This window comes from Triturus cristatus, chromosome 10 (genome assembly GCF_964204655.1).
Source record: "Triturus cristatus chromosome 10, aTriCri1.1, whole genome shotgun sequence".
Taxonomy (NCBI): domain Eukaryota; kingdom Metazoa; phylum Chordata; class Amphibia; order Caudata; family Salamandridae; genus Triturus; species Triturus cristatus.
This window is the reverse complement of record NC_140593.1, coordinates 571616959-571643675: the sequence shown is the minus strand read 5'-3', so window position 1 is coordinate 571643675 and position 26717 is coordinate 571616959. Positions and strand designations below refer to the sequence as shown.

At 49.5% G+C, this 26717-nt stretch overlaps 1 protein-coding gene across 3 annotated transcripts in view; it reads right to left on the bottom strand.

Annotated features, from left to right (window-relative positions):
* Positions 1–26717, bottom strand: part of ABCC1 (ATP binding cassette subfamily C member 1 (ABCC1 blood group)) — a 1390768-nt gene that overhangs the window by 296192 nt on the left and 1067859 nt on the right. For all 3 annotated transcript variants that reach the window (XM_085632083.1, XM_085632084.1, XM_085632085.1), the window contains one exon: positions 7810–7936. In XM_085632083.1, the coding sequence (XP_085488209.1) occupies positions 7810–7936 (127 nt within the window). The remainder of the gene's footprint in view (positions 1–7809; positions 7937–26717) is intronic.

The following is a 26717-nucleotide window of genomic DNA, read 5'->3' as shown; positions in this document are numbered from 1 at the left end:
AAAGCGTCGCCTAGCAAGTGCCGCCTTGGAAACTCCAACACGCAGAACTGCTGACATTGCGCGTTCTCTTCGGTGGCGAATAGATCTAACCAAGGTTCTCCCCACTGCTGAAAGAGACCTTGCACCACCAACGAGTGAAGACGCCATTTGTGATCCAACATGCATCTGCGGGTGAGTTCGTCCGCCCTGGCGTTCATGGTGCATGCCAGGTGTTGAATCACCAAGGAAATGCCTTGACGTTCCAGCCACGTCCAGAGACGTAGAGGCTCCTGACATAGGATCCATTACCCCACCCCGCCCTGCTTGTTGCAGTACCACATGGCGGTGGTGTTGTCTGTGAACACCTGCAATACTCTCCCCTTGACAGAGGGAAGGAATAATCTGAGTGCAAAGTAGGATCACTCTGAGCTCCAAAAGATTGATGTGTAGCTTGGACTCCGCCGGAGACCCGAGGCCTCAGATCTCCGCCTCTCCCATGTGGCCGTCCCATCCAGGAAGGGACGCGTCCGTCACTACTGTGTGCTCTGGTTGGGGAAGGGAGAGGATATGCCGCTGACCCAACGCTGGTTCGTGAGCCACCCCTGCAAGTCCTGTGCAGTGCACTCCGAGATCTGGATGTAGTCGGACAGGTTACCTCAATTCTGCATCCACTGGAACTTCAGGTCCCACTGCAGAGCCCACATATGCCATCTGGCATGATCGATTAGCAGGATGCAGGAGGCCATGCGGCCCAGCAGGCTCAGGGTCTTCCTGACCGAAACCCAGGACCAGGGCTGAAAGATTGGAATCATAGCCCGAATGTCCCTGACTCGCTGTTCTGGAGGATAAACACGAAACTGTGCCGTATCCAGAACCGCTACGATGAAGAGGAGCTACTGAGAGGGAATCAGGTGCGACTTTGGCACGTTGATGGAAAATCTTAGCAAATGCAGGAGGTCGGCTGTAGTCTGGAGGTGGGAGACGACGGCCTAGGGCGAGCCCGCCTTCAACAGCCAGTCGCCGAGATAAGGAAAGACTGAAATCCCTGTTCTGCGCAGATGAGCTGCGACCACCGCCATCACTTTCGTGAACACCCGAGGGGCGCTGGTAAGGCCGAAAGGGAGCACGATGAACTGAAAGTGCTTGTGGCCTACCAAGAACCGAGGGTAAAGGGTGGGCCGGCAGGATGGGGATATGAAAATAAGCATCCTGCAAGTCCAAAGCTACCATCCAGTTTTGCGGGTCCAGGGCAGACAATACCTGACCAAGCGTGAGAATCTTGAACTTCTCCTTCCGGAGGAAGCGGTTGACGTTCCTGAGGTCTAAGGTAGGCCGCAGGCCCTTGTCCTCCTTTGGAACCACGAAGTAGTGGGAATAACAACCACAACCTACTTCTGGCATTGGAACGCCCTAGATGGCCCCCTTGGCCAAGAGGGCCGCAACTTCCTGCTGGAGACGTGACAAGTGATCCCCCAACATGTGGTGGTACTGAGGTGGCATGGCTGGAGGGGTAGACTCGAAGGGGAGGGAGTAGCCCCTTCGGACTATTTGCAGAACCCACCTGTCTGAGGTTATGGAGCGCCAGTGGGGAAGGTGATGGCAAATCCTGCCACTGGCGTCAGGTGGGCCTGAAACACCAGACTAGGAAGGTTTAGAGGCGGCGGCAGGGGAGGTGGTGGACTGATCCGCCCTCTGTCCTCAGGACCCACCACGGCGGGTCCCACGTCCGCAGCTGTGCTGAGATTGTGGCTGCGCAGGCTTGCGGGTCAGAAAGGAATGCGTCTGGACATCCCGACCCGGACCTCGAAAGGACCGCAAAGCGAACCCTGAGGGAGTACGTGTGGTGGCGAGACCAAAGGAGTGGGTCGTAGCCCGATAGCCCTTAAAATGTTCCAGGGTGCTATCCGCCTCATCACCAAAGAGGCATGTGCCATCAAAGGGCATGTCCAAGAAGGTGTTCTGGTCATCCCCAGAGAAGCCAGTAGTTCGGAGCCAAGCATAACGACAGAGCGCCACGGTTGTGGAAAGTGCCCTACCGACAGAATCGTCCATGTCAAGCCCACAACAAATAGTACATTTTGTAGCATCTCTCCCTTCGGTAATGGCTTGGGAGAGAACTGCCCGTGCTTCCACAGGGCACTGAGGCAGCACCTGTGCCACAGCGTCCCACACAGAATGGGAATAGCAGCCTAGCAGGCACGCAGTATTCACCGCCCGCAACCCAGAGCTGGCAGATCTGAAATAATTGCTCCAGTTTCCAAGATTCATTGTCCGGAGGAGCAGAAGGGAACGCACTTGGTGAGGCAACCGGACTCTCAGGCGTCAGGTGTTGTGTGAGAAAGCTGGGATCGCCGGGCGATGGCGGCGTGCCACACCCTTGTCTACAGGAACCCCTGTGTTAGGTTTGATCCAGGTGCTCAACAGGATATCAGTAAGCGCTTCATTGAAGGGTAGTAACGGCTCCGCAGAGGAGGACTGCGGCTGCAGGACCTCAGTCAGGAGATTGGTCCGCATAGGTACAGAAGGGAGCTCGAGGTTAAGAGCCTCAGCCGCCCTACAGAACACCACTGAAAAAGTCTCAACCTCCTCCGTGGCCACGGAAGAAGGTGTCAGATTACCAGGGTGTGGAGAGAAATCCAGATCTACTGAACCCTCCACATCGCCTTCCCATTCAGGCTCATCCTCGCATTGAGCTGCAAGAGGGTCCTTAGACCCCTCCCAGTACTCCCCTTCGTCCACCGGTTGTTGAAGAAGCAGGTAAGGACGAGGTGCCCTGGGAAATGGGATAAACTCCCTTCCAAGCAATGGAATGGGAGGGTAAGATACCAGTCCCGGTTTGGCGCCGTCCGGTATCAGCGGAGGAGCCACCCCCGGCGCTGGCGCCGAGGCCTGATCTAGGGCCAGCGCCGAGGCCGGAGCCTGTGGCACCGCAGGGTATGGTGCCGGCGTAGCCGAGGCCAAAGGCGGCGGCACGGAGGCAAACCCTCCCAACGGATCCACAGGGCCTGACGTTGCTCCGGAGGGACCCGGCGCGGCAAACAAATGGTGCAAGGCCTACATGAAGGCCTGCACCTCGCCCGAAGTCACGTGCGGTCCCGGAAAGGGTGGGTAGGCCGCAGGCAACAACAGAGGCTCCAACGGAGCCGCGTAGGAGTGACCGCCCACCCCCTCTACCGCATCCCGCGACCGGTGAGGGGTAGAGGAAGAGCGACGTAGCTTCTTCGACTTTTTATGGCGCTTAGACTTATCTGTTCCCGATTCCGACGAAAAATGCTGATGGCTCCGCGGCCGGTCCCTCGATCGGCGCGGAACCGATTGTCGGACCTCCAACAACTTGCGGGAACGCGGACGCACAGCTTTCAGCGCCATGGCCAGACAATCGGGGCAAGCCTCTGGGTCATGGGTGTGCCCCAAGCTGAAGAGACGTCATGCGGGTCCGCTACCCACATGTTTCAGCGGCAGGCCCTACAGGACTTAAACCCGGGCATCCCATCTGCACCAGGAGTCAAGTACTCGACAAAACAAGTTGTCAGAAACCAAGTTAAAACTTTTTTAACTAGGGGTACCGCTCTCTCAGGTCTGCGCTGCTGCGCGGAAAAAGAAAGAGCTCCGTTGACGTCATCTTGGCGGATACTACGCCAGCGACGTATGCGGAGCAGTACGACGACGCCTGCCGATGCGCAGGGGTACTGCTGACGAAAACTTTCCGGATCCAGTCTGACGCCTGGGGATATTCTAAGGTAAGGAATGTATCACTAACGTATCTCTTTCAGATTATTCCTGCAACCAGAGTGGTCCAGGGGACTTAACTATACTGTTTTCGAAAATCTGCCATTGTTGGAAGTTACAGATGAAAACCTAGATACAAAGGGCTGTTTTTTTTCAACTGAATTTCAATATCTTAATTTCAACTGTTACTTTCTATAGGAAAACCTTGAAGGATCTACACAAGTTACCCCTGGCTGAATTTAGAGTTTTATCTACTTTTCAGAAATGTATAGCTCTCCACGATCTATCATTGGTTTCCCACCCCTACCACAACAGGAAGGAGGATGGAATCACAAAAAATTGGAAAAATAGTCTATGTCCCAGTAAAATGCCAAAATTGTTAAAAAAATGTGGTTTTCTTAATTAATTTAGAAATAGAAGTGTCCTCTGAGGGAATTGATCAACCACACCTTCGTCCTCACTCGCGTTTTGTATCTCATTCATACAACTACCCCACTCTGAGTCTATTACATATTGGCACAAATATTTTAAATTAATACGCCACCAGGACGAACATATGAATATACCGCCGGTGTGTCTTTACGTTTTAAAAGAAGCGGATGATATCTCCAAGAACAACCATATTGGAGCAGTAAAGCAAGTACTACGGGGAAAAAAAACTACAATTGGAAATCCATTGATTGAATTTATGAATGTAAGGCTGAATATAAGGCGGAAATGGTTGCAGTGACTGTATAAATCCTATATAAGAAAATACATCAAATAAGACACCATTTACCGATTAGAAGTCTTTTTGTTTGATTTAGGCAGCAAATAGCAAAACCAAAACGACTGCGGAAATTGGGCCGGTTACACGCATTGAGGGCTCCATTTCTTACAAAGGGTCCATGATTGGAAACACGAGAGTAACAAAATCCATTGTCTTGAGAAAGAAGGTTCCATATAATTATTCCTTCGAAACGCGTCAACGATTTTATGTAACCACAAACCTGGGTGTATGAACATTTCCCCAGATATATAATAATTAGGGGATATAGGGGTTTATGTGGGTAAATAGATGCACCAGTTGTGGCAAACAATGACAAAGAATATGGTCTAGGCAGTATACTCATGTAAAATATGCTGTAGATAGTAACTTGAGTTGGTTTTTAATATTGATTACATTGTAATTGTGATACGGTTTATTGTGTTTTATTTTGATAAAATTGTATCTAATTGTGACAAGTCTGAGGAATAAATTGCTTTGATATATTTAAAAAAAAACAACATTTTTGGTGTATTAATTTCAAATATTTGTGCCAATACGTAATAGACTCAGAGAGGGTTAGTTGTATGAATGAGATACGAAACGCGAGTGAGGACGAAGGTGTGGTTGATCAATTCCCCCAGATGACACTTCTATTTCTAAAATATTTTGTTTGAACCCCAGTCCTTTGGGTTACCAAGGGTCCCTCTCTTTCTTTTTATACGTTTTCTTAATTAAGTCTGCCAGTTCCTGAGAGCTGGGAAGATGGTGATTTTAGCATTGCAAACTTTTCACTGATACCATTTGCAGGGGAATAAAAGACGCTTTCTTCTGCAGCACTTTGTCCCATTTGTTTTAAACCTAAATGTAGCTGTATTTTGGCTTATTTCTCGGTCGCCTCCAGCTGAATCCACAAACCTTGGGTACCTTTAGAATCCCCAGGATATTGGGAAAAAAGTTACAAAAATGGCATGGATACCTTATGTGGACAAAACGTTATAGGGGCCCAAGTACGTACCACACCAAATAGCCCAAAAAAGTCTCAGCACAGGGAGAGGCCTAGAAGTGAAGGGGTTAAAGGGAGAGGATGTGTTATAGATGTTTACCAACAAGTGTGGGGTCCTAGTTTTGGGGGACTAATTTTGGGGGATGAATTTGGTACAAGTAAATCTAGGGAATTAGTTTTGATTACCTTGATCGAACAATCAAGAGATGCTTTAATCTATGTACTTAGCCCTCCTAAAGGCTGACCTGATTCCGAGAGCAAAGCGTCTATACTGAATGTTAGGAAGGTCTGTTTATAGATGTTCGTGAGAGCACTGGTCTCTTGAAAAAAATTCAGATATTAAACTTACCTATCAATATGCCCCAATCCTCCTCTTCCAATTCAGATCGAATCCCTGCTATATTCCAACTAACTAGGGACATGGAGGAGTCGGAGATTTTGGAGTATTTTGTGTTTGAGAGGGTATTTGATGATCCCTCTCCCCATCTGGAAATGAAACAAATATTCCTACGTCAAGATTATACTGCCCTACATTCACACCAAGAAAGAATGATTGAGTAAGCATAGGAAACAGCGAAGTTGATATAGGGGTAGTCAATCACTTTCAAACCACTTTCCTGGGAATTGATTGGGTTAACATTTTTCTTCATCTAACTTTCTCCTAGTCACCAGACCACCACTCCCACTCTTCATCTTGAGTCTTGAGTCCAAAGGTTTAAGCTTGAAACAAATTTCAGACCAAGTGAAAGGAGAGGTCCATTGGTCTAGTGAAATTAGGCCTTCAACCAGATCGGTGGTTGCTAATTTTAGTTCTATGAAGACCCACCCTTGCCCTGCAAGATGTTTTTCCATATACAATGCCGGAGTAAATTGAATACTGTCTAGTATGTCTTATCCAATACATGTGAACCCCCATTTAGGATAAGTGTTTCTCAGGTTACAGTTGGTAGAGGATTTCAGAAACCGTTTAGTTTGCTTTCCCTGGTTTTCACCGACCAAACATGCAGGTTGGGAATGGCTGGATGGAGCAGAGGCTATCAGCCATACAAGGCGGGGACTTGAATTGTTGGCATAGAGGCAGCGATGCTGCACTTCTTATAGTGGACTACTGGTCATGTCAGCCATTATGATCTTGCGTTACTCCTGAGGAGTGTCGTATTGTAGATGATGTACATATTGCAGCCGAAAAGGTTCTTGAGAGCTAGTTGGTCTTTAAAACTGTAGAGCCCATAGGAGCAGGTAAAATGAGGTCTCTAGAGGGAACCCTTGGTAGTGAAATTTGAGGTCCTGGTGGTTTGCTGAGAATGTTCACCAGCCCCAGTAAAATGTGTTTCAAATTGACAACTTTAACTTTTAAAATATGGATCAAGCCCACTGCTTACCCAAGAGTGGGAGTATGGCCAGTGCGAGGAGAAACAGTGGAATCAGGAATAGGAGCATTCTGTGGAGGAAAGGCAGGGGAGAGGATCATATCTATTAGAGCAGGCAACATTAATCATAACCTGGGTACCCCCCTCTATAGGAAGAGCAATGTTTGCTTGTGGGTCCGGAGTGTAAGATTTTTTTCTTACAGTGAGATAGGTCTTCAGATATTGTGTTTTAGGTGACCATAGCCTACAACTTAAATATTTCAGGAACTTTCCACCCTTTTGTTCATTTAGCGGGTTTTTCTTCATCTGGTGCACTAGTGTTGAAGATGCCCTCCACCTCTTCAATTAGAGTATCAATCTAATTCTCAACACAGTTCAAAGCCGAGTGTTTTGAAAGCTTCAGTGGTTTGAGTAGGAGAGGGACACCTGCAAGGCTATTAGATACCTTTCGCTTTCCCACACTGAGATGAAGATGTATAAAGGGGAACAAAGGCAATTACAGTACCTTTAGTTTCCAAGTGTGTGGTCAGCGACAGTGCACCGAAATACCAAGGCGGGGGTGGCTCTACCCTGCCTCTTTATGGTGCTGACGGGCCTGCCCTTGGCACGGGCTTTGCCCAAGCGCATTCTGCTGTCCTTGTCAGAGGGACATGTGTCCAATGGCATGGTGAAATAAGGCCCCACCTCCTGGCAAGGCAAACTGCAGGCTGGAATTTAGAGTCCCTGTATGCGCGTCCCACACTGCGGTCCTGGTCCCAGTATCTAGCCACTTTGTTTAGTGGAAGCCTGTATGCTTATACAAGATTGGCCCAAGGCTCCAAGTTGGAAATAATTAGCACAAGAAATTTAGGTCTGTAACCAATTCAGACATGCAGTAACTAGTAATATTTTCTACAAAACATTACCAGATGCATGAATTGGACAGAACACAAAAGCAATCAATTTCATACATTTACAGTATGTTTTCATGTCATCATTACCTGGAGTGCATACGAGACTGAAAGTCCAACCAAGCCAGCGCTGAGGTTGTGCCTAGCAATCACTGCAAACAGAGCAGCAAACAAGACAATGAAGTTTCCAACATACTCCAATCTTATAGCCAACCACCTGCAGAAAGAGAGTATGATCAATGACATACACTGGAAAAAAAGAGCTTCTAGATGTGGTAAATAGGAACAAAATTAAATTTTAATAAGGTTTTTTTTTTTTTATCATACAGCTTTTGCATTTTTGTTTTTTTATTAACCATCACCAAAAATAAGAAAACAGTTACTGAATAGTACACGAAGCGCTGCCTTAAACCTTCAATGTGTTCCTTAGTTTAATTCATCGTTTTGGTTGTGTTGCATACTTGAGTCACTGAAAGATATAGGGGCCTGAAAAGGATGACGTGTGGTTTAAAACAGTTGACTGACTAATGTGGCAGTAGCTAGAACCAAAGAAACACCGGGTCCCTCAGTAACTTTCCTGAAGAGGGGCAAATAGGTAAAACTGAGAGGGTGCAGAAAAAAACAAATCTGGGAGAAGCATTTTGTTTGCTTGTACTTTCTTGATCATGCTTTCTAGTTTAAAAAAAACTGGTTAACAGATCTTTAAAAAAAAGGTGCTTCCAATTCTTAGGAATGGAATTCAAATAGTTAGCTGTCCTAGAAAATGCTGAGGATCCGTCTTGCCTCATCAATTACCAGTGTGCCACATGGATTGCAAATTGTAAATGGAATAATCCTGGCATTTAAACAAAAATAGAGTTTAAGCACTAGGGCCACGATAGTAGGCACAATCAATGCCTGCCCTGGCACAAAGTGATGAGAAGAAAATATTACAGACAGCATGGAAGAAATGTATCTGGATGCATAAAACATCCAATGGCAAGGTGATGTAGCTGGATGCTCCAAAGCAACTGTAGGAGTTCATGTTTTGTGTTCTGCTGTGGATCTGTGCTCTGGTAAAATGACCCCCATCAGCATTAAGTATAATCTGAATTTGAGCCATAGGACAAGTTACTTACCTTTGGTAACATTATCTGGTAGAGACAGTCTAGCCGCAGATTCCTTAATTTTTGAGTTCTCCCCAGGAGTCAGACTGTATCAGGAGATTTTTCAGCAATACCTCTGCATGCCGGCGTCGTACGACTCTGTGATGACGTAGACTCCACTTGTGACGTCTGTGGAGTCATAAATCCCCTCCAGTGTGCAGACGTCAGTTTCTTCTGAGAAACATTTCGCACCGCCACTATAGAAAACTGGCTGTGGAAACAGTGTGCTAAAAAAGATCAATATATCTTTGAGACACTAATCAGAAAAAGAAAATGACTGGTATGAAACCACCAGGTCAATAAGGTAAAATCAAATGGTTCGTTGAATCACAACTACATGAATCAGTGATCACTGGTGTATAAAATCAGTGATGGAAAAGGCTATAACCCTTACACTACAGGTCATTCGCAGAGCGGGGAGGATGGGTAGGGCATTAAGGAATCTGCAGCTAGACCGTCTCCACCAGATAATGTGTTATCGAAGGCAAGTAATTCGCTCATCTGATACACATCTAGCCACAGATACCTTAACTTTTGTAATTAAATACCATAGCTATACCCATCCGGAGGAGGGTTAGCAAACTAATCATAAACAAGTTCTCAAGAGTGAACCAGCCAGTCAAAATTCACAATAGACCAGACGTATGTAGGAATTATATGAAAAAGAATGGGCTCCTGATAAAAACTTTGGAAAGAAATACAGGCAATGAAATATTGAAATGAAAATAAACCCTATAGGCAGGAAAAAATAGACCCCAAGGGCAACAGAATAACACTGTCAGAAGACAACAGAAGGACAGAAGCACATGACCCCTAAATGATTAAATGAGCCTATGGACTAGAAAGGCCAAAGGCAATAACGAATGCCATGTAAACTACAGCTCCCTACACCAGTAAAGAAGCTTTCAAAAGTAACCAGTCCGCAGAAATCCAGAAAAAATTAGCTTCCAGAACACATCCAAATTAGAGTTCAGATGAATAAACACATTCACAAAAGGTCAGAAACACCAAACCAAGTACAAGGACTGATGCAAATCAAAGTGTATCCTTGAAGAAAACCTCATTAGATAAAGTGACCACTACAAGGATCCCACAAAGCATATAACCTGTTGAGACGGAAAGATGGCAATTAAACAGATCTGAATCTGCCATAATTTATGATCAAAAAATGCCTAAACCTATATAGTCCGTGCTCTACATAAATATACAGATCCATACCAACCTACAGTGAAGACAGAAGCAAACTGCAACTCCTAGTAAGATTTGCAAAAATAAAATACATATCCTGCCCTATTGTATATAGCAGAGCTATATCTAAATATGTATAACAGATACACTAGACCTGTGTATACCTCATATACCCCTACAGATAAAATGAAACTGAAAAACGAGTCCATGATACCTATACAACAGAAAATCATGACTTAACATTGAGATAATGCAGACTGCCCAAAAGTATCCTGAGAGGCTGTTACTACCATAAGCCTAGAAGAAAACACAGGAAAATTAAACCTTGCCAACAGCAAACCCTTACAGCCACACTTACCTTAATAGGTCAAAATAAAGTACAACCCAACCACAGGAAATCTCAAAAAGAGGTATCCAGTTGGAAGATCTGACCGAAGACTGAAGCAAAATCTGACTGTAAATCAGCCAAGGAGAAGTATATCCTTAACACAAGAAGCAACAGACCATGCGCTTAAAATTTGATCCCTAAAAGGGCTGTAGCCAAAAAAAGAGCAATTGCTGATTGGAGGAAGAAAATGTCCAAGGAGACGGAGGACATCTAATCTCCAGACAGGAAAAGTGCAACTACACCAAGCATATCAAAGCATATGGGAAGGAAAAACTCAGGATGTTCTTAAGGAAGAAAAAAAACGTAGAAGTGAGCATTCTCTTTAAGAAAGTAAGAAATCTTCGCAGAAAATACCTGCAAAAGCTAACCCCTTAGGATTAAAATATTCTAAATCTGCATCCTAGATAACATTACAAGCAGTTTTCATGGAACAATCATGTTCCAAGAATTTAAAGTAGGATACAGAATAACCTTCAGAAATGTAGGATAACCATGAGTAAAATAATTCGGAAAAATACAAAATGAAGACATTGAACCTGCCATATGTAATGCCTCCAAGAAAGAGAAATACATATCAAGGGAACAAAGCCCAGGCACGAAATGCACAATGTGGTAAAGTTGGCATATCCCCCTCATAGCACAGCATAACCTTTTACAAAAATCACCGAACTCAATCGCAATCAGTGTACCACCTTTTTTCAAAGAAAAGTGCACCCCGCCAAAGCTAGCGAAAAGGACTGCATCAAATGAAGTACCATCCAAAAAAGAATGTCCTAGTGGTGACCTTGGTCAAAATATAAACATAGAACCAAAATTGCACTAACGTGGAAATTCAGAGTAACAGCAAAGAATAAGCATACTCTCAGTATAAAAGGTCTCACAAAGGACATAAGCAAGATGTCCCTATAAGATACTGAAAGTCAAAAGTAATGCATAACAGCATACTGAACTGCTCCAAAGAAGCATGTGAGATGGGTAAACTTCCTAACCGGAAGAATCCTCACAAGCAAAGGACATCTTGAGCATAAAGCTCAGAGAAAAAAGGGAAGAGAAAACCTCCTCAATAGGTACGCCTGTACCACAAACTGTCAAAGACGGTATTGAAACAATATCAGCTAACAGCAGGAACACCACATCGGGTGTCTCCTCTTTTGAACTCATACCACAAGGGCACTGCCATAACATGGCCAGCCTTTAATGAAACAAAAGACCAATATCCCCCATACAACCCTAGTATAGGGAAACAATCAGAGGTAAATAGTTAGAAAAAGAGAAATTAGGAATTGGTTTCAGTTCTTCTATCACGGAAACACGGGAAAGTAGAGTCGGCCTAGGCACCAAAATGATCGGTGCCATCAAATTGCATATTGATCAAAGCAGCTTGGACAGCCTCTGAAAAGGATGAGGTACAGAACCAGGAACGATTAAGCAGTGCCACAGAGGATGCCAAGGCCTGACCTACTGAATCAGTAGTATCCACGTCATATCCAATAATAAGCTTGGCTGCCTGTTAGCCATCCCGAATCAACTGTTCGACATTAGATTGGAAGTTGTCTGGAAGTGATGGCAACAGTCTGCAATGAATCCCACAAAGCGTGTGTGAAAAGTTGGCCTGTTATATGATGTCACTAGTTCTAGTGTACACCTTGTATCAGTCCAAACAACCCTTATGGTGATTGGTTGTAAAGTCAACCTTATAGACCAGCTATCCTAGTGGTAGCATGGGCAAGAGCAGTCTTAGGCTAAACTCTGTATGGCATGTGAAGCCAGCTGTGATACCATTTGTAATCTTGAATACCAAATGAAAGGACACCACAACAGATATATAAAAATAGAAAGTATTTATTCTAGTCAAAATACCCTCGGCACTCTTTATGAGATTCGAGGTAAGTACAACAGAGTCTTATTTAAGCATACATAAGTCACACAGGTAAGTAATACAGTTAGGCCATAGGGGCCACGCAAACCATATACTAAGTAAGTGGTATAAGAACCACTGTCACGAACACAGGTTAGGCCTAGGCCATCGCTGGGGCTACACTATCCTACCAGTTACTAGGCAGTGGGAGGCCCATGGGATTCAGGTGCAGAGTGGAAACACTCACGCGTAATGCGTTAAAGTCGATAGAAATAGTAATGTTTAGAAATCAAGAGTTTTCGGACACTTCGGAAGGAGCTAGGAGTTAGAGACTTGGAAACTAGACCCTAGGATAGTCAATACCCTTGTGAGCACCGGACTACTCAAGTTACCTAGCCCACGGGCTGCGGGTGCATAGGTGTGAACTTGCATCGGGTTTCGTCGTCAACTCATATGGATGCCTGAAGAAAAGATGCAGACAGGCAGTCAGTGAAGAGTGTCCGGTGGATTCAAAGATTGGAATCAAGAAGGAGGATGCCTGCAAGCACAGGGGACAGAGTCTAGGTCACCAGCCAGGAAGGAACCAGGAAGGAACCAGGCGATGTCGTGAAGATGCAGGTGAAGAGGTGAAGCTTGTTGCAGTAGCCACAGATACCAGGAGGCGTCGAGGACGACCAGAACCAGGAGGCGAGCTGTCCCACGAGGGCTCTTGCTGTTGGCGGCGTCTATGTCGAGTTTGGACACAACAAGCCTTGGCAAGCGCAACCCACGCAGAATGAAGGATTCGCTTCAGGTGCAGACCAGGAAGGACTGAGGTGCTTCTCTTTCACAGGCAAGCAAGGGCCAGTCTGGAGGAGCCAAACCAGCGGTGGAAAGTCAAGGGTTCGTCGTCGCAAAGGTTACTAGCCAACAGGCAAGCAACCGGACAGACGCGTCGAGCAGGAAAATGCAGAAGGGCCCCACGCAGAACTAGTGGAGTGTGGAGGGCTGATCTTCGGTGCAGATGGTGCTCGGGGTTGGGGCTTCTCAATCCCCAGAGCACAACTTTGAGGATGCCTCAGAAGCTGCGCTGGAAGCAAGTAGCCAATTTTCCCAGGTAGCCGGTCCCACGTCTCTCATCGCCTCCACGGATCACAGCTTTGATGTGGATCAGGGTCGGAGAAGTCTGGAAGTCAAGGCGCTGGTCGGGCTCTGCAGTCGGTTCCTCGTAGAACTTTAGGCAAAGCAAACGGTAGGTCGCTTGATGGTGCCTGTTTGCACAGGGTGGCCACTGCTTGGCCACAAGGGAGATTCTTCAGTCTTCTTCCATAGTCGAATGTCGAAGGTCCAGAGTTTCTGTTCAAGTTTCAGTTTTAAGAATAATCCAAAGTCCTAGGGACTCGGCTCCCACTCTTATACTAATCTGGGGGGCTGGGTTACCTGCTAGGCCCCTCCTATGGGTGGGACCAGGGAGGGGGGTGGTTACACCCCCTTCCCTTTGTCCAGTTTCGTGCCAGGACTGGGGCTGGAGTGCCCCTGCACCGGTTTGAACCGGACTATGCATGGGACACCTTGTGTGCCCCAGGCAGTGTCTCGTTTCTTTCATCCCTCCCTGCCCCAATACACTAAGTCTTGTCTAGGGTGGTGCTAGCACCTCCCAAGGCAGGAAACCGATTGTCCAAGCCTCCCTCGCTGGAAGGACTCCCAGCAGCAGGAGGTCAGACTTGTGTCTGTGGCAGCAGCATCCATTTTGTGATGCTGGGGCTCTGGTTAACTTTAACCGGGTAGTAGGTCTTCAACATGTCTTCTCCCTCTAGAAGGGAGGAATACTATCCTCATCGCCAGAAATGGTGTGGGGGTAGTATTCCAAAGTGTTAGACACCTTACACGACATGTTTTGATAAAGCCAAACCATAGTTACCATAACCGTTTAAGATTATAAGGCACTTTGGGGGCGCTAGGTGGCGCTGGACCGACATGGCCGCACTTCTGTGAGGCTCCAACCGGCCAGGCAAATCACGATCCGGTACGTCGATCCTACAGGCCAGCAAATGACCCGATGACCATACCGGCGAGTGCGTGGACACCTTAGGCCTCTTCCGGGCCAGTTTGGTGGAGAACGGCAGCCGGGAGGAGGAGAAATCGGCTCCTGCAGACCCGCGGCGACGGGACCATAGAGGGGGGCGGAGCGACGAGGCGGACTCTGACGCTGCTCCAGGCCGGGGATCTTCGGTGACTTCTGGGCCACGGAGCTGGTGCAGTAATTAGATGCTGTGACTGCTGCGGACGCACCGGAGAGCAGGCCGACATCATCGGACAGTCTGGTGTAATGCTGGTGTGCGCGGAGCCTCGGAGGCGGTGAGATCGCTCCCCGCGAGCGGCCGGGGAGAAGCCTGCTGCGGGGCCCGGGGCGGCCATTGGTGACATTGGATCCCTCGAGCTCTGACGCTACTGAAGCGCTGCTGCCTGCGCTGGGTCCCGGATGCGCCTCTGACGGCCCCATATCTACCCCGGTGAAGACTGTTTTGGCTGGCGCGGGGCTGGGTGAGCGCCCGATCTGGTGAGCGGTGCCCTGAACTGGACGTGCTTGTGAGAGGCCTACCCAGTGTGACACCACAACCCTGCCCCGAGCGTGTGCTTTCCTGCCTCTGCAGCGGACCCGACGGATGTGTGGCTGATTATACCGGGGCTGGGGAGGCGCGGAGGACGCAGCGTTCCCTACTGACTGGGGGTCAGCGCCGATCACTTGGTGGCTATTCCCCGCCCGGCTGTGCCATTTGGTCCCGGCGGGCAGGCGTGGAGTGGTGACGCAGAGAGGAGTGTGCGCGGCCTGTGTTTGGTACCGACAGCGTGCATCGTCCAACCCACTCCCCGCTCGAACTGACCCCAGCGGGGGCAGCTACGATGGGTAAGACGGACACGAAGCAGTCAACGCTACCCTTCAGCTCCGTGAAGGGGAAAAAGACACGCGCACAGAATGCGAATGGCGGGGAGACGGACCCCGGCGTGGAGGATGATGTTGACTGGAAGTCCTTGCTCTTGGGCATGCAGCGGAGCCTAACCTCCATTGACGCAAAGATTGATAATATGAATGCCAGGCTGGACACGGTGGTGCAGCGACTGGATCAGCACGGGGAGCGGCTCGAGGAGGCGGAGGGTCGGATCTCGGTGTTGGAAGATGGAGCCGGGACTACCACCACAAAACTCTCCCAGATGGACCGCCTCCTCAAAATCATAGCGGAGAAAAACGAAGATTTGGAGGCGCGTTCCCGAAGAAATAACGTCCGCCTGGTTGGCCTGGCGGAATCCAGTGGCGTTGGCCGCATGGAGGAGTTCATAGAGCGCCTACTGGCAGATAAATTTGGTCGGGACGCCTTTTCGCCTCAGCTGGTGGTGGAACGGGCCCACAGATCCTTGGGTCCTCGACCGGTCCCGGGGGCTCCGCCGCGCCCGGTGATTATCAAGTTCCTCAACTACCGAGACCGGGACACCCTGCTGCGCCTGGCGCGTGAGCAGCAACCAATCCAGCACGAGAACACTACACTCTCTTTCTTCCCGGACTTCACCCAAATGGTACAGGAGGCCCGCCGCAAGTTTGTGGGAGTAAAGAAAAAGCTGCAACAACGCAACATCCCATACTCTATGCTTTATCCCGCTAAGCTCAAGGTCACGCATCATGGCAAAGTCCACTTTTTCGTTAACCCACAACAAGTAGAAGACTTCCTACGGGACCGTGGGTCCTCCGCGTCTCCGAGGCGCAGCCCCGGGGCGAGATCTGGTTCCCGGTCCCCGACATCAGCTCCGGACTGATGAGTATTACACCATGTCGTCATAATGTCTACTTCTGTCTTCTCTCCTCTGTGTCCCTCTCACTCCTCCTTCTCCACTCTTGGCTGCTCCCCCCCCCCCCCCCTCACCTCTTCCCTAAATTTACTCATGCTTCCTTTCTGACTGTAAGGATGGACTGGCGGACTCCGCAAGCTGGACTGTTTGGTTACACGGGAAAGAGTGTCCAGTCCTTTGATTCCTGTCCGAATTGGGGGGGGATGGGGGGAGAATATGGAATTTGAGTGTCCCACTCATATCGCCACTTGTTATTCAGGAGGAGCTGGCGAGGTTGAGGTGGCTGCTATTTGCCTTGGCACTCCCCCTCCCACCCCACTTTCGCTCCCAGCCCTTTGGCGGCGGCGACATAGTGGGTGAAATATCGGGATAGGGGAGGGTAGGTCCAGCTCACTGGTGCTACCCACAGAGGGAATACCCCATACGGATGACTTTGTTTGATGGGGGGGTCGGGGGGGGGGTATGGTTCCCGGCAGGATTGGGCTGTCGTGGTGGGAGGGGGGGGGGTGTGGGAGGGACGGGTTGTTGAGGGGATTGTTGATTGATAATTTTTCCTCTGACGAGTTTGTTGAGTCGGTAGGAGAGGGTGAGGGGAGGGAATGTATATACAGCATTACACTGAACCGATGGACCAATCACACACATGCATTGGAGTTGATGACACGGCGATACATGTGGTGGTGCCTGAGGTCGGCAGTGTGCCGCCTAGTGGGTCTAGAGTTGGATGTGCGTCTGGCAGTTCGGGCATGGCTGAGAGCCGATCCGCAAGTGGGCATCTGGCGTCAGTTGGTGTGACTGCCCAGGAGGGTGATAGGACGCCGCGCGACCCGCATAGTAGAGTGAATGTTCTGGCCTGGAATGTACGGGGGTTGGGGGACCCGCGCAAGCGCCGTCAGGTTCTGGGGTATCTCGATCGCCATCAAATACATATAGCGCTGCTGCAGGAAACACACACGGACCCCCGGGGCGTGCCTCCCTTTGCGTCCCGCTGGGCGTCTTATAGCCTATTCTCCTCTTATTCTACCTATTCTAGAGGAACGGCCATTCTGGTCAAGAAGCACACCCCCTTTGTGCCCCTAGGGGAAAAAACGGATGCCGAGGGGCGGTTCTGTGTCGCGTGGGGCCGCATGGGCAACGCAACGATCACTATCGTGTCCTCCTACGGGCCCAATCTGGATGAGCCCACCCACTTTATCTCCCTATGGGAAGTTATATTGGGGGTAGGATCCACTCACCTGCTCTGGGGGGGCGATTTCAATGTTACCTTGAATCCGTCTCTTGACCGCTCCAATGTAGATACTCCACACCACCCCCGCTCTCAGGCATATCTCTCTGACCTGCTGACCCATCATTTGCTGATAGACGCTTGGCGCCAGATACACCCAGATACGCGGGAGGGTACGCACTGGTCGGCGCTGCACTCCACGTGGGCTCGTTTGGACTACATACTGCTTTCTAGGGGCTTGGGGTCCTCTCTGCTGGCGGCGAGGCACTTACCTCGTACCTTTTCAGATCACGCACCGGTACTGATCACTCTGGCCAGGACGGGGTTGGTCGGGGCACTGCTCCCATGGCGCATGCAACCTAACATCCTCCGGGATGATCTATTCCTGCACGAAATGTCCCAGGAAATCACGGACTTCATAGATCGCAACAGAGGGTCGGTGGATAGCGTTGCGACGATATGGGAGGCATTCAAGGCCACTATGCGAGGGGTGTGCATCTCGAAGGGTTCGGGGGTGCTTCGCTTTCTTCGCGCCACTCTGGCTTCCCTGGAGCGAGACCTGGGGGCGTTGGAGACTGCCCCGGATTTCCTGGAGAACCCCGGAGCGCAGCTAGAATATCGCACCAAGCTCTCGGAATATAAGCGTACCGCGGAAAGGGAGGTCCATTTCAGAGGGAAACACTTCAAGGCGCGGGCATATGGGGAAGGGGAGCGACCCGGCAGATTCCTTGCGGGGGTTCTTCGCCCTCCGCAGGGCTCTAATCACATACTGGAGGTCAGAGCCTCGGATGGTTCCATATGCCGGGATACCCCCTCTATACTTTCCTCCTTTGTCTCACACTATTCGGGCTTGTACACATCCAGACGGGAATCGCCGCTGGAGATGTCCGACTATCTCTCGGAGCTCACTCTCGGATGGTTGTCCAATGCCCAGCGGGACCTCTTGGCGGCCCCTATAGGCCTAGCTGAAATCAAGGAGGCCATAATGCAGACTTCCTCCGGGAAGGCGCCTGGCCTGGACGGATTCCCTATCGATTACTATAAAGCCTTCATTGACCCGCTTGCGGCGGTCCTGCGAGAGGTGTTCGAGGAGGCGAATGAGACTGGCTCGTTGCCACCCAGTATGTCAGAGACCCTGATAGTTTCGCTCCTTAAGCCAGGGAAACCCCCGGATTCCTGCGACTCCTACAGGCCACTTTCTCTCCTCAACAGCGACGTGAAGATACTAGCCAAGGTTCTTGCGAACCGTGTTAACCTCCTGATTGGAGACTTGATCCTGCCGGATCAGTCGGGGTTCGTCCCAGGCAGGTCTACCTCCCACAATCTGCGGACCCTGTTCTCGGTATTGAATAATGCGGACCCCTCTCTCGCTTTGGTGGCGGTGTTCTTGGATGCCACCAAGGCGTTCGACTCGGTCGAGTGGGACTACCTCCATTTGATTCTACGTAACATGGGCATGCCCATAGCCTTCTCCAGATGGATTCAAATCCTGTATCACCGCCCAATGGCAAGAGTTCTTATTAATGGGCGGGTCTCCGAGCCTTTCCTGGTCACTAGGGGCACTCGGCAGGGATGCCCACTATCGCCGCTCCTTTTTGCCTTGGCAATAGAACCCCTGGCGTCCCGGCTCCGGCAAAACTATCTCGCGGCTTCCTTGCGCTGTCAACGGAGGCAACTCTTGGTGTCGCTCTACGCGGACGACCTCACGCTGTACATCAAACACCCCCGGGAACACTTGAACCCCATTCTCAGAGAGCTTGTCCGGTTCTCGTTGTATTCGGGAATACACATCAACTGGGGCAAATCGGCGGTCTTCCCCTTAACTGCAGGGGTGGACAAATTCCCACTTGACTTCCCTTTGGAGTGGTGTGACACTGACGTGAAGTATTTGGGGGTGTGGGTCTCCAGGGACCGACAGGAGGTTATGCGTATGAATTATGGCAAGACTTTGGAGGACATACGTACATGCATAGTTCGGTGGCTGACCTTACCGCTGACCATGGCGGGGCGCGTTTCACTTATCAAAATGGTTATACTTCCCAAACTACTTTATTTATTCCTTAATATACCGTTTCATCCGGGGGGCTATTTTTTTAGGGCTCTGCGGACGGAACTCATCCGTCTGGTGTGGGGGGGTAGGAGGCCGCGACTCCGATGGTCGGTGCTCACTCGCCCGTACATGCAGGGGGGCCTCGATATCCCTGATTTTGAGCTCTACTACAACTGTGCTCAGGCGCACTACGCGTATTATTGGTACCACCCTACCCCCTACATGCCACAGATTGCGGTAGAGCACTGGTTGGCGGACCCTATCCCGCTGGAGGGCGCGGCCCTCGCGGAGATCCCCTCGTCTCGGGCAGATCGGAATCCCGTTCAGGCCACGGCGCATGCTTGGAGTGCACTGGCAGGCCATGTTGGTGTATCGTTTCTTTATTCCCCACTGATGCCTCTGGTCTACCATCCGGCTCTTCCACTCCTTGAGGAAGGTCTGTTCCAGCGCATCAAACTAAAAACGGGGATCGCGCGGTGGGGGGACTTATTCCATGAGGGTAGGTTTCGTGACCTCCCCCTCCTATTTGGGGCGGTTGTCCCAACTCCCCTAGAGGTCTTTGCGTTTATTCGGCTGCGCAGTGGCCTGCAAAAAATACTGCCGGCATATCCGGCAGAGCCTGCAATCCTGGAGCCGTTCCATTACCTTCTCGACTCCACCTCCCCGTCGCACATGGTCTCCTTGCTTTACCGGCGCATCTACTCTCACGGACGTGGGGACGTTCTGAGGTCTCGGGCCGGCTGGGAAACTGAGATTGGCGCAGAGTTCACGGATAAACAGTGGGAGTACTGCTGTCTGCAAACAGAGATGATCTCCTCGAGTAGCAGGTTCCGCATTATTCACTACAAATTCCTACACCGCCTCTATTGCACCCCAGTCCAGATGCATAGGTTTCATCTCCGCGACAACGATCGATGCGATAGGTGTCACTCCCCGGGGTCTGATTTTTTACACCTGGCTTGGACCTGCCCGAGTATAGACGACTATTGGAACCAAGTCTATGCTGCCTTGGGCGAAATGCTTGGAAACCCGCTGCATCCCTCCCCACTTCAGGCTTTACTGGGATACACCCGAGATATACCCAAGGCGGATCGGCGCTTTGTTACCTGTGCGTTGTTGCTAGCCAAGAGACGTGTGGCATGTCGATGGGGGAGGGGGAGAAGCCCTAAGTTTAAGGAGTGGCTGCGGGATATGCTCACCTGTCAGGAGAATGTTCTACTGTATGCTGAATTGTTGCCGCCTGCGTCACGGCCCCCAGACATTTGGACCCCTCTGACGAGCTACCTCTCCGCACATGAGGACCAGGATGGGCACTCTAGTGTTGCCGAGGGATAGTGTTGGATGCTTGTATGTGGCTGGGTGAATGGGCTGAGGTACACGTCTGGTGAGATTACGGACCGCAGGGGCCCTGGGAGTTCTTGTATTCTTCTCTGGCCTAGGGGACTACTGCGATCTAACGTTCGCCTCCAATGTAATGTAATATGTGACATGGTGATATTGCATTGCCTCTTTTTTACCAATCCGTGTGATGCTTGTTGGTTTCCTCTTGCTGTATAACTTTTAAAAAATAAAGAGTTAAAAAAAAAGATTATAAGGCACTTTAAGAGTATATGGTAGGCTATATCATAGAACAGCTATAAGGACATGGTTCCGAAAGCTGCAGACAGGCTCAGCTCATGCTAGAGCACCATCTCACACGTTACCAAGAACTCTGCCTTCAGGATTGTTAAGGCCTGCCATAGGAGTGACTGATAGGTACACATGTGTCTATATATAAGGTAGGTATAGGAATACTACACCTAAGCAAGGGGTGATTACACGACCTTGCCCCAGCTGAGTGATCAGCCAGTTGTGTCATAATGGAAGGCCAGGCCAGGGGTGGCATAATACATGCTGCAGCCCCTGGAAGGCCTAGGGTACACCTATGCCCTGGGTACCCAAGGTACAATGTACATGGCCCTAGAAGGTGATCCTTACCAATTGGGTTATGTACCTAAAGTACATAGTATGAATTTAGAGAGAACAGCTGGGCTGTGGGTCTGATTAGCAGGCCCACAGCCATATCTAAGTCGAAAACCAGTGAAGCAAAAGCAAAAAGTGGGGGTGAACATAGAAAGCAGACCCTACTCTCCTACAGCGTGATTAAAAAGCCTGAGAACAGAAGACGCGTTAGTAAACCTTAAAGCAGAATTAGTCAAGGAAAAACTAGGCTTGTCACATAAATCTGGTCTCCTAGAATCTCTATATGATGGAACATTAAGTAGAGAATACATTTTCTGTGAGGCTGAAGCAGCCTGTACCGCCAAACTATGAGAAGTAGGTTGTTTAAGGAGACAAAGCAGATTTCCAGGAGCAGGCAGGAGCCTGCGCGATATAGCACAATCCACAAAAACTCCTGTATCAGGCTTAGCCAAGTACCCAACAATATATCGTAGTGGGCCTCACTATATGGTAGAACAGGCTTTGCCTCTGTCTGACATTGATAAAGGACATCAATTAAGGGATCAGTAGATTTTTCCACTGTAGGCAGAGATAACTCCAAAACCATAGCCACTCTCCTTAAACTATCTGCAAAAGAATAACTCACCTCAGCAGTAAGACTAGGAGGAAAAAGAAGTCCTGAAGCAGGGAACGACTACAGTCCACTAGCCTCTCCACGTGAAGACAACCAATTCTCCTCCAAAAGAGGTGGAATAGCCTTAGATATAGGCTGCACTAGCTGCTACTCCTCCGTATCATCTCCTAGAAGTGACCTACAGAATACCACCATGAGAAGGAAGTGGAACTGCAACACTGTCCACAGACTCTTCCATTGACTCTGCATCAGACTTCAACTGAAGCCTTGAGGTCGATAAGAGGAGGAGGAGGAATGGCTTCGATCGGCGCTACTGCTGTCGAACAAGGTGATCGAGGATAGACGCCGAAGGTGGAGCCCTCGATGGGCTGTGCACTGGTGCTGAAGCGGAGCTGGGCAACGCTGTCCAGCACCAAACCAATGATTCAGGAGGACCAACTGAAACGAGGGCAAAGAGTTGTGAACGGCCTCATCAACCGGTGAGCAGGAGCAGCTGTGGGAGACTGATTCTCCGCATGGCAAAGTTGGGAGGAGTGGCAGACGGACTGTTAGACCTGGCACCTTGGCGTGAGTCTCCCTTCCACTTTTTGTCGCTGTGCCTCATGTGTTTTGCTGGTGTTGGCTGCTCAGAGCACTGTGCCACTGCCAACCAGTGCAAGTGCTCCCTATATAAAATGCATATGTTGGTTGGATTCCATGATTGGCTATTTGGTTTACTGTCAGACCCCAGTAAAGTGCACCAGGAGAGCCCAGGGCCTGTAAATACAAATGCTGCTGGTGGGCTTGCAGCACTGGTTGTGCCACCCACAGAAGCGTCCTGGTAAAATGTGTCTAGGGTCTGCCATTGCAGAACCTGCGTGCAGTCTGGTACTGTCATGCTGACTGGCAAGTGCACCCACTTGCCAGTCCCTAAACCTTCCCTTAACTTTATGTTAGTCACCCCTATGGTAGGCCCAAGGGCAGGGTTCATTGTAAGCATACGGAGGACACACCCTGATGTGCGTGGCATGTCCTAATGGGGAATCACAGCCATTTTCGTTTTTCACTATTGTAAGGCTACCCTGTTCTCATAGGCCAGAATGGGCTGTTAGAATTGTTACATCCTATAATCCTAACAGACCCAGGGAACATGGTAAAATCGAGCTTAGTATGCCTGAACTCAGAATAATAAAATACATCTTTTAGCAAAGTTTATTTTAATGTTCTGTGTTTGCAAATGCCACTTTTAGAAGGTTGGCATTTGCTTGCCTAACCATTTCAGCCCGCCTCTGCGCTGATGTGTATCTGCTGTCTGGTTTGTGTGACGGACAGGGTTGGGGAATTCCAGGAGACAGGCTGGGCCGCCAGGTAGTGAATAGAGAGATTACCTATAGATGGGTGAGTACACCTGCACTCTGAATAGGGATGTGCCTTTCCACCACAATGCTGGCTCCACATCCTGGGGAGCGTCTGATGTCTCTGCCCTGCACACTGAAAGAAGAAGCCAGAGTCCGGTAAACAAAGAGCTCCAGAACTGGGTTGAACTGGGCCCCCCTGGCCTGCAAGAACAAAAGAATTGCACTACAAGTATTGGGACCCTGCTCCCAAGAAATCAGATCCTGCTTTGACAAGAAGAAACCTCTGCCCGACGAGGAGGAACCGGGAAAGCTGTAAGGAGGAGTACTGTCCCTGACCTGGGGGATTGGCCTGCGGTGGTTGCCTTGCTGCTGAAGGAGGGGAAGAAGAGACTCAGACTTTTTATTTGCAACTTGTACTACAGATCTCCAAGGGCTTGTGGGTGAGCTTGCCCCCTGAACGAAGTCCCAGGACCAGTGGACTTCACCGCCTTGAGAAACGCTGCTGAGAACCGCCGTTCTCACCGTAGCGCCGAAGCTGAGAGAAGTGTGCGTCTCGTAGATCGATGCGTACACTGGAAAGCCTGTGCCAAGCTGTCTGGACCGAACAACGCGGCGTTGTGGCCCCCTACGAGCCGTAGCTCGCACCGTGAAGGAAGGACTTCGCGCCGCACTTTTTCTCCTCTTCGAACCGTACTACTCAAGCGTGCGCCCCTACCCCCGTTGTGGGCAGGCTGCGGCGCATAGAGTGGCTGGGTACGTCGCTCACAATCGGAGCGTACTGCCTGCTTCGCACCGCACTTACGGAAAAGGCGCTGCTCTCAAGGTACGGCTCGTACGCCGCAACGAACAGCAAGAGCATCGTACCTACGCACTGTCCCCTTGAACAACGGGACTAAGGCCCCCAACGAGCCGTAGCTCGCACTGTAACAGGAGGACATCGCAACGTACAACGCGTTTGTTTTCACCGCATCGTCCGTGACGAACTCTCCAAGACAAGGTACTGTGTACGTTTCGCACCGCAGGGTGTACGCTTTGTACCGGAGCGTCTGCAGCGTTTGTGAGACTCGTTCTTAAGCATCCCTTATCCCCGTACGAACTGTACGAAGAGGAACGAACCGCATAGAACTTTGAAATTACGCTTTAATCAAGAACTGCTCATTGCCAATAGTATTGTGGGCCTTTTTATCATTATTTGGTCTTGTGCTAAGTCTTTATATAAAAATACTTATTTTTGATAATCCTAGTGTGGAGTCCATTTGTGGTGGATCGCCTGATTACTGTATGAGTTCACAAATGCTTAACCTATGACGCTCTGAGATAAGCCTGGTCTGCTCGCGCCAAGCTACCTAGAGGGTGAGCAGGGGTTGTCTAGGAGGGTGATCCCCTCCTCCTGACTAGAGGAGAGGGCCCTGCTTGTCACAAGTCCCTACCTGTGCCAACCAGAGATCCCCAATTCTAACACTGTCAGGGACACCAGGGCCCTCAGTTAGTAGAGAGGTGGATGGGTAGTCCAGTCAGCATGTTGTCTTGGAACATCTGGAGTGTTAGTGTTGAAACACTATATACACAACAAAAATAATGCGGATCACTATTTAACTAATCGCTCATCTCAATCACACGTGACACTGTGATTGGAAAAAAACCCAGTGATTTTTAATTTTTAAATAAGAATTTAAGTTTCCAAATTTGGTCAGTTCATGTTATTAACCCCTTCTGTGCCCATGACGAGCTGGACTGGTCATGGAGCACAGTCGCGCTGTGCCCATGACGAGTCCAGCTCGTCATGGCACCCACCCATGGGGGAAGTGCTGGCGCTCCCCCCGTGAGTGGTCGATCTTTTTTTTTTTTTACTGGGAAGGCAGGGAAGACCTTCCCCTGCCTCCCCCGCGTCATTGGAGGTTTCCCCTTTGCTCTCCGAGGCGCAGGAAGCCATTTGCTTCCTGCACGTCGGAGAGTAAAGGTGAGTTTTGGGGCTGGGGAGGGGGGATTTTTGCATCGGTGGGTTTGGGTTAGGGTGGGGGCACTTTGGTATGCCCAGGCATGCCACGAGGCTCGGCTTCGTTCGTGTGTGCCTGTTGTTGCTTCCCTGTGAAATGGATCCAAATTTGAAAGACGCTCGTCTTTCTAGTTGCTTCCCTGTGAAATGGATCCAAAAACGCAGAGAAATGCCCTTTTTAATTTTTCAAATCCAAAGTGCAGCAGCATGTAGAGAAATAGAATTTCTTATATGAGAATTCAATACCTAACTAATAGCAAGACAGAGGGGTTGCAAAGTGGCCAGATTGGTTTTTTTACATCCAAATACACCAGCATCACTTTACAGAGTTTGCCAGTGAAGTGCTACTTTCATTTTCTCGTCTTTCTTTGAAGAGCATTGTTGTTTCCAGGTTGGGAGAGTGTACCATTCCTGGAGGTACTGCAATACCTGGTTGATGGGTGGATTGGAAAACACAATGTGTACCATGGCTCTGTGTTTTTGGATGTGGTCTTTTTATACCTTACTGCTTACGTTTCGTAAGGATGTAAGCAATGGACAGTGAAACGGTTCCCTTCAGGGCCCTCTAGTCATGTCCATAACTTTTCAGGTGAAACCACTCGCTGATTTCTGAATAGTTAAGCGAGAGATCGTTTAGGTAACCATGTTGTTTCTGCTTACTTCCCTACGAGTGGTTGCTTTTTTTTTTTTTTAGGCAGCATATTACTCTTATCAAGTGCATAATTTGAATTGAGCCACATCCAAGTGTTTATAGCGGGCACAATTAGGTTATAGCTGAAGGCAGTGCGAGTTTCTCTCAGTGGGAAAGTATGGTGTTCAATGGGGATGTGGCACTATGGCCAGAGCTGTGAAATTTGGAACCGGGGAACCGGGTTCCGCATTCATGACCACTCCACCACACCACTGTACTGAGGGAGCACATTCCCATGCTAGACCGTAGAAGGCCCCACTAGACCTTAGAAGGCTTGATGTCTTAGCACAAGCAGGTGTACCCTAGTGGTGTCAATTGTGGGTTAACCTTGAAGGCCTGTCCACCACAATCCATACTGAAGTTCATCTTCAGTCTTGCGGGCAGGCCTACGAAGCAGCACACCCTAGAGCAACAGTGATACAGTCGCTGTGACTGTCACTGAGGTCACATGAACCTTGAGCAGGTTAGGGCGATGCGAACGGTGTGACCTCACTGGGTACCTATTTCGGGTGGGTGTTTGCATTGTGCTGAGGGGATTACCAGGTAATTATTCACGCAGCTCTCTGATGGATGTCACATGAGGTAAAATACTGCAATAAATGGCAGACACTCTGAAAACAAGAGCAAACGTTATGTTACATGAGGCAATGGTGGTAATTGTGCATGTATCAAAAGCAAACAAAATACAAGAGGAAAAGTGACATGTGGGCAAGTTACAAAAGA